At 39.7% G+C, this 13,417-nt stretch overlaps 1 protein-coding gene across 9 annotated transcripts in view; it reads left to right on the top strand.

The window, feature by feature from the left end:
- Positions 1-13,417, top strand: part of LOC145506844 (phosphopantothenate--cysteine ligase) — a 116,224-nt gene that overhangs the window by 9,496 nt on the left and 93,311 nt on the right. For 6 of the 9 annotated variants that reach the window (XR_014054386.1, XM_081492264.1, XM_081492266.1 and 3 more), the window contains 2 exons: positions 6,866-7,044; positions 10,411-10,531. Coding sequence is in view for 5 of the 9 variants with exons in the window: in XM_081492264.1 (XP_081348390.1) it covers positions 6,985-7,044; positions 10,411-10,531 (181 nt within the window). In the remaining 4 variants the exon portion in view is untranslated. Of the gene's footprint in view, positions 1-6,865; positions 7,045-10,410; positions 10,532-13,417 lie in introns of those variants that run through there. The other 3 variants (XR_014054385.1, XM_081492297.1, XM_081492298.1) reach the window with 1 other exon arrangement.

Below are 13,417 nucleotides of genomic sequence, written 5' to 3'. Positions count from 1 at the left end.
AGGATGGGCCAAAGGTGACTCCCAGATTTCTGACTTGGGAAACTATATTGATAGTGATTTTATTAACTGGGATACAGTTGGAAGACCAAGGGTTAAGAAAGATGAGTGGATTTTTCAAACTGAGTTGTACACTAGAGAGTTGGATATGCATTTGGTCTTAACTAGTAGATTCATTTTGTATTGCCTTCTTGCCTACATCCTCTGCCCTGGAACCTGTACTTTTCTGCCAATTCTTGCTTAAAGGATAGGCTTGGTGGCTGTATTTTTATCCCTACTTCCCACCTATCCTAGCCAAGGAATATTGTACAACTAACTTCGGAGAGAGGGGAGCAATTCATGAGGTGAGCAACAAATAATTGTCTCTCTTTCATACATTTGAACTAAAAGGGATAGATAAAAGAAATGACTTAATCTGAAAAATTACATAGGTTTAGGACTCAGATGACTGTTTTTAGCTTTGCTAATGAGCATACAGAGAAAGTCCATCCATGTGGAAAAGCAAGTAAATGGGAGCATGTTCATAAGGAAACGCACAGGCAAAAGACCTTATGGGTCTAGATAGACTAACAATGACTGTCTAGTTCCGTGTCCATTTTCCATGTAACTAGGTTTCAGTTCAGTTCAGTCGCTCAGTCGTATGCGACTCTTTGTGACCCCATAGACTGCAGCATGCCAGGCTTCCCTGTCCATCACCAACTCCCAGAGCTTGCTCAAACTCATGTCCATTGAGTCAGTGATGCCATCCAACCATCTCATCCTCTGTTGTCCCCTTCTTCTGCCTTCAATCTTTCCCAGCATCAGGGTCTTTTCCAATGAGTCAGTTCTTTGAATCAGATGGCCAAAGTATTGGAGCTTCAGCTTCAGCATCAGTCCTTCCAATGAATATTCAGGACTGATTTCCTTTAAGATTGACTGGTTTGATCTCCTTGTTTGCAGCATATGCCCTTGTATCTTATTCTTCCAATAACCCTCCTAAGTAGTTGGGATCGGTCAGCTGTAAAGGCCAAAAAACTCAAAATAATAATGGCTTGAAAAATAAAAGTCACATAAAAGTCAAGAAGCAAGCACCCCAGAACTGATAGAGCTGCATTTTGAAATTGCCAAAGGTTTGGATTTCTTCTCTCATGATAGTATATCATCCGTGGCCTCTGGCTCCCACATCAGCTGTCCAGGATGGATGCTCAAGCTTCAAACTATCTTTGTCTGCATTCCAGCCAGTAGAAAGGAAGAGGATGAGGCCATCCTTTTCCTTTAAGGACATTTCCTAAACTAGGTGGCCCACAATTCCATTTACATCCTATTGGTCAGAACTTAGTCACATGGGTGTATCTAGCAGAACGCAGGCATCCTTGTGACCAGTCCAAAAAAAAAAATCTCATTTCTGCAGGAAAAAAGAAGAATACACAATCATCAATCAATTAAAAATAAATAGATATTTTAAAAAAGAATATATATTGAAGGAAAACTGGCAATTTCTGCTGCATTTACTTACTTATATTTGTTCTAACTTCAGTGTATTTGTTTCTTGCCAATTTTTCTAGATAGACCTGGAGCTTAGCAGAGATGGATTATTGTTTAATTCTCCTAATAACCCAATGAGATTGCCATTACTATTATATCCATTTATTTGGGGGCAATCAAAGTTTAAAGAAGTTAGATGACTTGTGTTAGTCACACAACTAGAAGGTTATGGGGCCAGGATTTGAACCAAGGCATGTCAGACTTCCCTGCCTGAGCTATTCATCACCATGATAGTGAAGGGTGGAGAGCCAAAGGCAGGGTTCTTAGGAATGATGACGTTTAACGTGTCTGTTGAAGAGCCCAGGAAGAACATAGGAAAGGAAAGGCCAGGGAGGTAAGAATGAAAACAAGAAAGAGTGACATCACAGAACAGAGAGGAGTGGACAGATACCACTCCTAAAAAGAGCAGAAACATCCAGTTGAATCTGGCATTTGGAGGGTGGTTGCTGAAGGAGAGTATGAGTACAGTAGTGAGAGCAGAAGCCAAATGCTGTGACTTGAGGAGTGTAAGACAGATGAGAAAGAGGCAGTAACTTGAGAGGAAGATATGGTAGGATCAAAGGAGAGTTATCTTACATCTTTATTTTTACCATCAAAGACATCTTAATCTAAGGGGACGACATCAGTTGAGATGGAGATAATGAGCCAACAGAAAAGAAAAAAGAAGCAATCCGAGATGGGATCTGGAACACGGGTAAAGGGATTTGCTTTGGACAAGAGAATGGAAAACTCTTCCTCTAAGAAGGGGAAGGGAGCAGGATCTCTAAAAATGGTGGTTAGTGTATTGGTGGTCATAGAAGAAGATGACAGTTTTATGATGGCCTTAGTTTTTACTAGTGCTGTGGGAGACATGGTCATCCCCAACAGAGGGGAGAGGTGAGGTTTGGAGTTTCATGGGAAAGGTGAAAGTTCTGAATATTTACTGAGTGAAATGGTAGCAGAAACTAGCCAAGTGCATGGAATGATCTATGCAAGTAGAGAAGCTTGGCTCAGGCGGCAGACCATGGATTTGTAGTGGCTCCAGTTTGCATACTTGTTCGTTTTTCTCTCCCAGCACTCAGCAAACTATAGGTAGAGAAAAGTCAAATGGTCAAACTTTTCCCCCAGTTTGGATTTGCAGGGAAGATGGACAAGGGGTTAGATAACTGGAAACAATGATGAGAGACTGACTGAGATAAACCACAGTTGGGTCCAGGCTTGAGGAGGAAATAAGTGAAGCCAGAGAGAATCTGGTAGTTTGAGAGAAGATGTAATGGTCCAGGGACTGGAGGTTTCAACTGTCATTGTAGAAAGCAACAACTTCACACCCATTTCTATGGCTTTTTTTAAATATATTTATGGCAGTTCTCCAAAAAGTTAATATACATAGATTTATATATCAAAAAATTCCATTCCTAGGAAGATGCCCAAAACAGCTAGAGCAGGGACTTAGATACTTGTTACCCCAATGTTTCACAGCAGTGTTATTCACAATAGTCAAAAGGTGGAAGCAACTCAAATGCCCATCAACAGATGAGTGGATAACCAAAATACACACAGTGAAATGTTATTCAGCCTTAAAAAGGAAGGAAATTCTGATCCATGATATGAAGCGGGTGAAACCTGAAGACATGCTAAGTGAAATAAGCCAGAAACAAAAGGACAAATGTGTGATTCCACTCATATGAGGTACCTGGAATAGGCACATTTATAGAGACAGAAAGTAGAATACAGTGGGAAATGGGGTCTCATTGTTTAACAGATACAGAGCTTGTATTTGAGATAATGAAAATGTTCTGAAAATGGATAGCGGTGACGATTGCACAGCACTGTGAATGTTCTTAGTGCCACTGAGTTCTACGCTTAAGTATGGTTAAAATGGTAAATTTTAAGTTTCATATATTTACTATATACACACACAAGAGCAGAAGGTGGTAGTCAGAGTGGGATATTTTGAATTTAGAATTGTGGGATTTCAACACTAGTTTAGGTTATGACAAGAGCTCAGTGGAAGCCAAGGGCTTAGATGATTAAGTACAATGGAGGTTAAACGTCTCTGGCTTTGGAAGGGCATTCAGTCTAGGAGCTTGGATGAATCATACACTTGGCTATTGACTTGCATCCTATACCACCCTCCTGACCAGACAAGCTTCCTCTTCCTATATTGCTGCTTACCCTCCGATACCCCAAATTTCCCAGAAGCCAGGAATCTAAAGGTATTCTCAGTATCCCCCATCCACTTCTCCTTTCAACTCCCTCCAGCTTAAGACTGCCTCACTCTACCCCACAACATGGTAGGGTGATGGGGCGTATGCTACTCTCTGGCAAGCAACTCACAGTGTAGGACATGTAAGAATTCAAACATTTATTTTCTTATTATTCATAATCTCATCAATTTATCGCAGTTGTGTTTTAACATCTTGATGTATTTGCTTCCATTCTCATGTGTCTGATTTTTACATAGTTGTAATAATACCTTTATGTTCTACTTTTTCTCTTTATTATAACAGAAGCATTTTTATATGTTGCTATTTTTCTATATTTCCTACATTTTCTTGGGTCCTCTAATACTCAGAACTAAAACCACAAGGAACTGAATAGTGCTCGGAGACCTTGTAGGGAGGAGGATATGAATGGGGACCAGATAATGGGAGTAGGGTGAGGAGGAGCACAAGAAGACTTTTAGCTATAAGTCATGGGGAAGATGTGTGAGGGCACTAAAATCAGATCTGGGTCCTTTTTTTCTTTAATATATCAGATGATAATTAATATTTTATATATCAATCACAAGAGCTGTTGATGTGAAAAGAATGAGACTCTGGAAAACTTATCAAGAAAAGATAAAAATAACCAAAATATAGTTTTGCTGTTAAAAAAGCAAAATTGATCATGATTATGTAGATTAATTGCAGCTCAATAACAATTATGCTTATTCCTATAATCTGGGTCGGATTAACTTGGTTAAAAGTTATTAATATATTTGATTATACCAGCAAGTCTTATTCACAATTGTTGTTCAGTCTCTCAGTCATGTCCGACATTTTGCAACCCCATGGACTGTAGCACGCCAGGTTTCCCTGTCCTTCACCATGTCCTGGAGCTTGCTTAAACTCATGTCCATTGTGTCGGTGATGCCATCCAACCATCTTGTCCTCTGTCATCCCTTTCTCTTCCTGCCTTCAATCTTTCCCAGCATCAGAGTCTTTTCTAAGCAGTCAGCTCTTCTCATCAAGTGGTCAGAGTATTGGAGCTTCAGCTTCAGCATCGGTCCTTCCAGTGAATATTCAGGATTGATTTCCTTTAGGATTGACTGGTTTGATCTTGTAGTCCAAGGACTCTCAAGAGTCTTCTCCAATACCACAGTTCAGAAGCATCAATTCTTCAATGCTCAGCCTTCTTTATGGTCCAACTCTCACATTCATACATGACTACTGGAAAAACCATAGCTTTGAACATATGGACCTTTGTTGGCAAAGTAGTGTCTCTGCTTTTTAATATGCTGTCTAGGTTTGTCATAGTTTTTCTTCCAAGGAGGAAGTGTCTTTTAATTTCATGGCTGCAGTCACCATCCACAGTGATTTTGGAGCCCATGAAAATAAAGTCTGTCACTGTTTCCATTGTTTCTCTGTCTATTTGCCATGAAGTGATGGGACCAGATGCCATGATCTTAGTTTTTTGAATGTTGAGTTTTAAGCCAGCTTTTTCACTCTCCTCTTTCACCTTCATCAACAGGCTGTTTAGTTCCTCTTTACTTCCTGCCATAAAGGTGGTATCATCTGCATATCTGAGATTATTGATATTTCTCCTGGCAATCTTGATTCTAGCTTGTGCTTTATCCAGCCCAGCATTTCACATGATGTACTCTAATGTAAGTTAAATAAGCAGGGTGAGAATATACAGCCTTGATGTACTCCTTTCCCAATTTGGAACCTGTCCATTGTTCCATGTCCATGGAACAATGTCCATGTCCATGTCCATGTTGCTTCTTGACCTGCATACAGGTTTCTCAGAGGCAGGTAAGGTGATCTGGTATTCCCATCTCTTTAAGAATTTTCCACAGTTTGTTGTGATCCACACAGTCAAAGTCTTTAGCATAGTCAATGAAGCAGGAGTAGATGTTTATCTGGAATTCTCTTGCTTGTTCTATGATTCAACGGATGTTGGCAATTTGATCTCTGGTTTTTCAGTCTTTTTTAAATCCAGCTTGAACATCTGAAAGTTCTTGGTTCACATACTGTTGAAGCTTAGCTTGAAGAATTTTGAGCATTACTTTGCTAGCATGTGAGATGAGTATAATTGTGGAGTAGTTTGAACATTCTTTGGCACTGCCTTTCTTTGGGTTTGGAATGAAAACTGACTTTTTCCAGTCCTGTAGCCACTGCTGAGTTTTCCAAATTTGCTGGCATATTGAATGCAGTACTTTCACAGCATCATTTTTTAGGATTTGAAATAGCTCACCTGGAATTCCATCACCCCGCTGGCTTTGTTCATAATGATGCTTTAGTGATTCTCATAACACAGATATCACTTCATCAATCAGCAGACATTTATCTGTTCCACACCACGTAGTGCAAGCTGTTATGTAACATGACTGCTGCTGCTGCTGCTAAGTTGCTTCAGTCGTGTCCGACTCTGTGCGACCCCATAGATGGCAGCCCACCAGGCTCTCCCATCCCTGGGATTCTCCAGGCAAGAACACTGGAGTGGGTTACCATCTCCTTCTCCAATGCAGGAAAGTGAAAAGTGAAAGTGAAGTTGCTCAGTCGTGTCCGACTCTTGGCGACCCCATGGACTGCAGCCTACCAGGCTCCATGACTACTTTCAAGTTAAAAAAATTAAAGATAGTATCAATGGCAGGCTTAGATCAAGAAGTTTTAGAAGTGAGCTAAATGACTTAGAAGTCAACAGAGGTTATAAGACACTTTATGTGAGCAAAATAATTCCTTGGTAGTACAGAATTAATGGCTTTCTAGCTCCCAGAGGAATCCTTTTATTTCTAAATACTTAATAGACAAACACTACTTTGGGATTTATAACATTGCAAGAGGCCTTGGGGAGATTTTCAGATTATTAAATTACAAACTTCAGAACTGGGCAGGCAGAAAGCTTGTATTTTTTAACACATGCATTTCTTATTTTAAAGGATATAATAGAACTCTTCAAAGCTTTAATTTTTTTGTATTTTAGCTATTTCATGTACGTGCTCATTATAACTTGATAACAGCCATTAATTAATAGGGAAACTAAGCTATACTTTATAAGGAGTCTAACTCTAGGCATATAAACATAACAGATTTCTTGCATGCTCAGTTGTATGTTTATATGTGTTTGTACATACATACATATGCTTATGTCTTTTATCAAGGGAAAAGTTCAATTAGAAGATTTACTTCACCATCCTGAGAAAGAAGGAATTGAACCGCTTGCCTTGACAGAAGAACAACTCTTGTTTTGTCTGGTGCTTGTTACAGCAAAGACAGGCTGATGACTGCTTCCAGAAATCTAGAAGAGCTGTCATTGAAGCACATGGAAGAAATCAAAGAAGTAAGAACTAATATCATAATTTTGAGATCGCCATGGTTTTGGGATGTCCCTGGTGGTTCAATGGTTAAGACTCTGTGCTTCCACTGTAGGAGGCAAGGGTTCTATCCCTGGTTGGGGAAGTTCCGCGTAATGTGGCCAAAAAGGAAAAGAAAACAACAAAAAAACCTGTGGTTTTGTTCATCATCCTTCCATTATGTTAACATATTAAAAAGTGACATTTGAATATCACTGTGTAGTTTGCAAAGCACTCATGTGTACACTTTTTTTTTTCATGAAATATATCAGCAATCCGTATTGGTTTCCAATAGAATACATGTACAGGACATTGCCCAGAGAGGACTAGTTGAATATCCAAATAGGTCTGCTGAAGGTGATTTTCATTATCTTAGTAAATTCATCCTTATCTCAATAACCAACCCCCTAGCTGACTCTCTGGCTAGTAGGCTTAGAAACCTGACTAGTCAGCCTACAGGGAATGGATCTGCTTCTCAAAGGTGGCCTTGTATTGACCAAACTCACAGAAAAGTTTGTAGAAAAATCTAACCAGCTTTTTATTTATTTATTTATTTTTATAAATTTATTTATTTTAGTTGGGGGCTAATTACTTTACAATATTGTAATAGTTTTTGCCATACATTGACATGAATCAGCCATGGGTTTACATGTGTTCCCCTTCCCGGACCCCCCACCCACCTCCCTCCCCATCCCATCCTTCTGGATCATCCCATTGCCCCGGCCCTGAGCCCTTGTCACATGCATCGAACATGGAATGGTGCTCTGTTTCACATATGACAATACACATGTCTCAATGCCATTCTCCCAGAACGTCCCACCCTCACCTTCTCCCTCAGAGTCCATAAAATTGTTCCATGCATCTGTGTCTCTTATTCTGTCTCGCATGTAGGGTTATCGTTACCATCTTTCAAATTCCATATATATGCATTAGTATACTGTATTGTTGTTTTTCTTTCTGGCTTACTTCACTCTGTATAATGGGCTCCAGTAACCAGCTTTTTAAATAGCAGTAAGAAATATAACTACAAAGGAACCAGATACACATATCCTGTGGCTGTTACATTTTTCCTCTATAGACATACTACATGGGAAACCAGTTCAGTTCAGTTCAGTCACTCAGTCGTGTCCAACTCTTTGCAACCCCATGAATATATAGGTGATAGACAGAGAGGCCTGGTGTGCTGCAATTCATAGGGTCGCAAAGAGTCGGACACGACTGAGCGACTGAACTGAACTGAATATATAGGAAGCCAAATTTTAATCAAATGTTTACTTGATGAACAAATGAAATGATTCTGATTTTTTAGAGCACCAGCTAAGATAACCATATTTCTACAATCAGACTATCATACCTGCCCTTATTTCTGGACCTGTTATATCCTAGAACCTCAGTACCAGGCCAGTAGAGGAGCATATAATGACACCTTTTGACACTTTAATCACTCTTTTTGATGTGTCCAGTACTGATTAACCTACATTCTTACATATAAGTTCTTTATTTTTTTTACTCCAGATACTTAAATTTCCTTTAATAAAGTTGTTTCCAACTTCTCAAAATATAAAGAAAAAACTCCAGTATAAGAACAAAATTGTATTTCTCTTCCTGGAAATACAAAGGTAATTAAAAATAAGTAAAGCAACTATCTTTAATGCTTTGCTGATCCAACCTTTTCTTGCCTTGAAGAAATGGCTCTTTACCGTGTATCTTTAAGCATTAAAGTTCAACAGCAGTTAAACATCACTGTGGTTTGATTGACAAGGGACATTTCATTGCTTGCCTGATGTTGGGCTTTATATCTTATTTGCTACCTAGGCAGACATCTTTAGTTTTATAAAGTGCCATTTTGCTGTTTGGTATTTCTTGAAAACCACACAAAAGAAGGAAAGGGAAAAATGAAAAAAACAAAAAACAAAAACTTTACTAAAGCAAATGAGCCACCTCAAGAAACATTTTTGACAAAGTCTTTGAGTGTACAACCAGCCTCTTCTGTTTGCCCAGTTAAGCTACTTTCTTTAAATGAGTTGATAAATTCTCTCAGGTCACTTGCAGATCACTCTATTGTGTTCTGACGGCTCAGCTCAGCTAACTTGTTGATTTTTAAAGTTTACTCTTAGAGGGCAGTCTGATTTCCAAACTCTTAAAGAAGAGTGCTATAGCAATAGTAGACCGTGAACTTTAACAGTAGGCAGATGGGGGTGAAAAATTGCCTTTGGCACTGACTCTCTTGTTCACCTTGAGGAAGTTACTTCTTTGAGTTTAAAATTTCTCATCTGTAGTTTGGAGCTGATAATACTCCCTAAAAAGGATTTGTGAGGTTTACACACAGTGTGTATCAAACGTTTCACATATGTTCTTGGCACCCACCAAGTATTTGATAAAAGTATTATTACTAGAAATAGATTGTACTGTTCCTGCCATTTTAAAGAGAAGGAAACTGAATCACACCAGGAGATGATAAAGCTGGGCTGCAGTTCTGTGTTCCTTCTACTATACCATGCAGCTTTTTGCTCATATTCTGAGCAGTTGTCCCCAGAAGGCTTCAACACAATTCAGCAAGATGCAGTTACTTCGGGAGTCTGCTTCTAAGCAATTTAGTCAGAGTGTGAAGTCGGGCTCCTCCCTTTCTGTCTTGCTTGACAATGCAACTCCCTCAGCCTCTCCCAGGCTCCTCCCTCACCTATAAAGGAGCCGATAACAGTGTCATGGGATTGTGGTGAAAACTCAGTATTTGATGTCTTTAACAGAGTACCTGTTGCATATAGTTTGCTTTCAATCTATTATTATTAGCCACATAGAAGTACCTTTTGTGAAGCTGCCCTATTAATCAGAAACTATTTTTAAAGAATACCCAATGGTTTATTTTAATAACGCTCCTATTAACATTTCATCATTTTTTAACACCTTAAAAAATACTTTATGTAATAATTTAAATTTAAATTAATAGTTAATTAAAATAAGCAATTATTATAAATGAAAAAAATTTCAGACACCTTAATCATGAGTTTTGCTTAAGAGTATAAATAATTATTGTGTAAATATTTCTCTGTTTCTGAGTATCATGACAGTATTTCCTAAACCATATATAAGGAGACTTGATTTGAAACCTGAATTGTTAATGGAAAAAAATCAGAGATTGTGATTTTCCCAGAAATTTGTGGTGATGTGTCATCCTGTCTGTGGGAAACAGCGTCTGATAACATGACAACCGGAAGTTTAGGGAGAGAGACCCACGCTTAAGCAAAGTTGAGTTTTCTTTTATTTCTCAGATTATAAACGTTGATAGTATGGTGATCTCTTACTGACTCTTTCACTTAATAGTCTGGTAAGAAAATGTATTATTTTCCTCTTAGGTGGAAAACTATGCAAACCATGTCTGTAACTTTCCAGAGGAAAAAGAAGCATTTTCTCATAGTTATGAAAAGGAAAACAAACAACCTAAACATGACTTTAAAGAGCTCCAACTCAAACCAGGTAATTTTTCCTTTTGTAAAAAATGTAAATTTTAATTTTTTCTCTAATTCTAATAAGTAGAGTTTGACATTTATAGAAAATTTGGGAAATGTATAAAAACAGAAGGAAGGAAAAAAATTACTACATAGGAAAAAGTATTTGTAATGTTCCACTTCAGGAAAAGTATTTGTAATGTTTTAGGTTTATTTTCTGCCTATCTTTTTAAGGTATGTATTCTGAAATATTCTGAAATGTGTATGAGAGAGGGGAGAATGGTTATTTTCTTTAATGTCGGTTAAACACTTACCGCAAGAGGTCATCATTACCTGTGTCAGCTCTTCTTCGGCAGAGATCATGTCCTAGTCTCCCTGGTTGTTGTGTTCTCAACAGCTCCAGCCTTGTAAAGTACCTAACATGTTAAGGGCTCAGGAAATGTTTATTAAGTACTCCAAAGCTACAAAGGAAGATACAGACAGGACCCCTTTAAAATATTGTATTTTGTTTAACTCCATCAATTAGCTTTTATTATGATAGTCAGTGTTTATTTAGATTTCAGTTCAGTTCAGTCGCTGAGTCGTGTCCGACTCTTTGTGACCCCATGGACTGCAGCATGCCATGGGGTCATTTTATGCCAGTAAATATTTATATTTGCCACATACTTATCATTTTCTTTGCTTAGCATTTTTCTTTCGTTTCAGATATCCTATTTGGAATCATTTTCCATTTTTTCATTTTAGAACTTTCTTTCGCAAGGGTCTGTGATGGCCAGTTTTCTGTATTTTAAATCTCAGGTGCAGAGCGAATTGAGCTAATCATAAGACGTAATTCATTTGTACTTCACTCTAGTTTCATTTTTTCCCCCCTTCTTTGTTTTTCATTGGATAACTGAGTTTTCTTCTGCTGGTTCAAAAGCTTGCATTCTAGTTTTGTTCATATTCTGATTGCATTTTAGGAATTTTAAATTTTTCCTGGAATTTTTATTTTTTATTTTTTTGTTTTGTTTTGTGCAAGATTTAATAAAAAACAGACAAAAATAGGAGTGGCTGCTTTCAGCATTTCCCAGGCTGTGAAGGGTTTACCACGAAGGTCTGGGGTGTGGCTCTAAGCGGTGTCAGTGGATGTGTAAGAGCTGCTGCCCTCGCCCCAAGCCCATGGGGCAGGTGCAGGCTCAGCCCCACCCTGGGCGTCCAGGTCCTCCCTGGGCTGCGAGCGGTCAGCACGGGACCCACAGCACAGCCTCGTGGCCCCTCCTGCCCCGCCTGCGCACGGGGTGAGACAGAGCTAGCTTATCCCAGGCTGCTGGGCCGTAATACTGACAGGGAGCCAGGGCAAGGCAGGGCAGGTTGCAGAAACCAGGGAAAGCCTGGATGAAGATCACAGGGAGTGGAGCAAGCCACCCACAGGCCAGTCTCTCATGCATCCGACCACAGTCAATGCAGACAACAACACCAAGAACAAGGACGACAATAAAAAATGAAGGGATGGACAGGAGTGGCACGGGGGCTGTGGCCGGGAGGTGTGTCCAAGCTGTACAGGAGCAACTAGTCGCGCTCCAGGTCCCGGGACTCAAAGAGCTTCAGGCGATCTTGCACCGTCAGGCCTTCCTTCAGACTCTACACGACAGCAAAGGAGTCTGAGAAGGAGTGTCGTGAAAGGTAAGAGGAAACTAGCAGAGTGTGATGCCCCAGGAGAGAAATGAGGAAGGTGTTTTCAGAAAAGGAAATGAACAGTTGGGCCAAATACTATTAATAGGCTATGTGGAGTGAGGACAGGAGATTGACCATTGGATCTGGTCACGTGGAGCTCATTGTGATTTTGAGGAGAGCTGTTTCTGTGGAACAGTGGATACAAAAGCCAATGAGTGAATACAGGAAAGAATGGTAGAAGAGGAAGGGGACACGGCTATGGTTGATCCTTTCTTATTGTGCAGCAAAGAGGAATGAAGAAACGGTGGAGGAACTGGAAGGCAACATGAGTGTGAAGCTAAGTTTCTGTGGTTTTCATCACCTTTTTTTTATTTTTTTATTTTTTTAACTTTTTGTTTTCTAATTTTTTGGCCATGCTGTGTGCAGCATGCAGGATCTCAGTTTCCCAACCAGGGATCGAACCCATGCCTGCTGCATGGAAGCATGGAGTCCTAACCACTGGACCACTAGGGAAGTCCCTATCACTGTTGTTTTTAATGGGAGATATTATACCATGTCTCTAAGATGAATAGTTGGGAAGAAAGCTCCATGAGACAGCAGAGATAAGAGTCAACTGCAGGAGCTTTTTTTTTTGACAGGAGAAGGAATGAGATCCAGTGCACAAGGGGAGGGGCTGGCCTTAGGAACAAGGGTAGCTTGTTTAATCTCACAAGAAGGAAGAGTACCAGAGACTTGGCAGATTTGGTAAGGGGAGCTCGTGGAAGCTCTTTTCGGAGTACTTCTCTTTCCTCAGTGAAATAAGAAGTCAGGTATTCAGATGAGAGTGAGGATGGGAAGGAGGTATTAGAGATTTGATGAGAGAGAAGGATGAAATAATGGTTTAGGTCTCTAGAAAATGAGAGAGAAAGGCAATCAGGGGAATGCAGGAGGATTGCTGAGCAGCAGTAGGGGCCCACTCATGTTGGTTGGTAGTTGTGAGTTTGAAATGAAACCAATCAGCACTATCTGTGCAGTTTTCTCCAGCTACGTTCAGCTTCTGGAGTGCACTGGTGAAGTGCTGGCTTGAAACAGGTTGAAGTTTTGTCACCAAGCATAATGGAAGGAAAGGAGGCAAGAGAATTGTGAATGTTTTCAGGGGAGTGATTGTAATGATGGGCTGTAGAATCTAAGCTGGGTGAGAAAGGAAATGAGAATAGGAATGGAATAAGGAACGCTGAAAAATCTTGATGGTCAATGAATGCTAGTTTCCAGTATGGTCAAA

The sequence above is a fragment of the Giraffa tippelskirchi genome, chromosome 5 (assembly GCF_054371585.1).
Source record: "Giraffa tippelskirchi isolate mGirTip1 chromosome 5, T2T-mGirTip1v1.2.pri, whole genome shotgun sequence".
Classification (NCBI taxonomy): domain Eukaryota; kingdom Metazoa; phylum Chordata; class Mammalia; order Artiodactyla; family Giraffidae; genus Giraffa; species Giraffa tippelskirchi.
The sequence above is the reverse complement of the archived record's forward strand: the minus strand, read 5'-3'. Positions and strand labels throughout refer to the sequence as shown.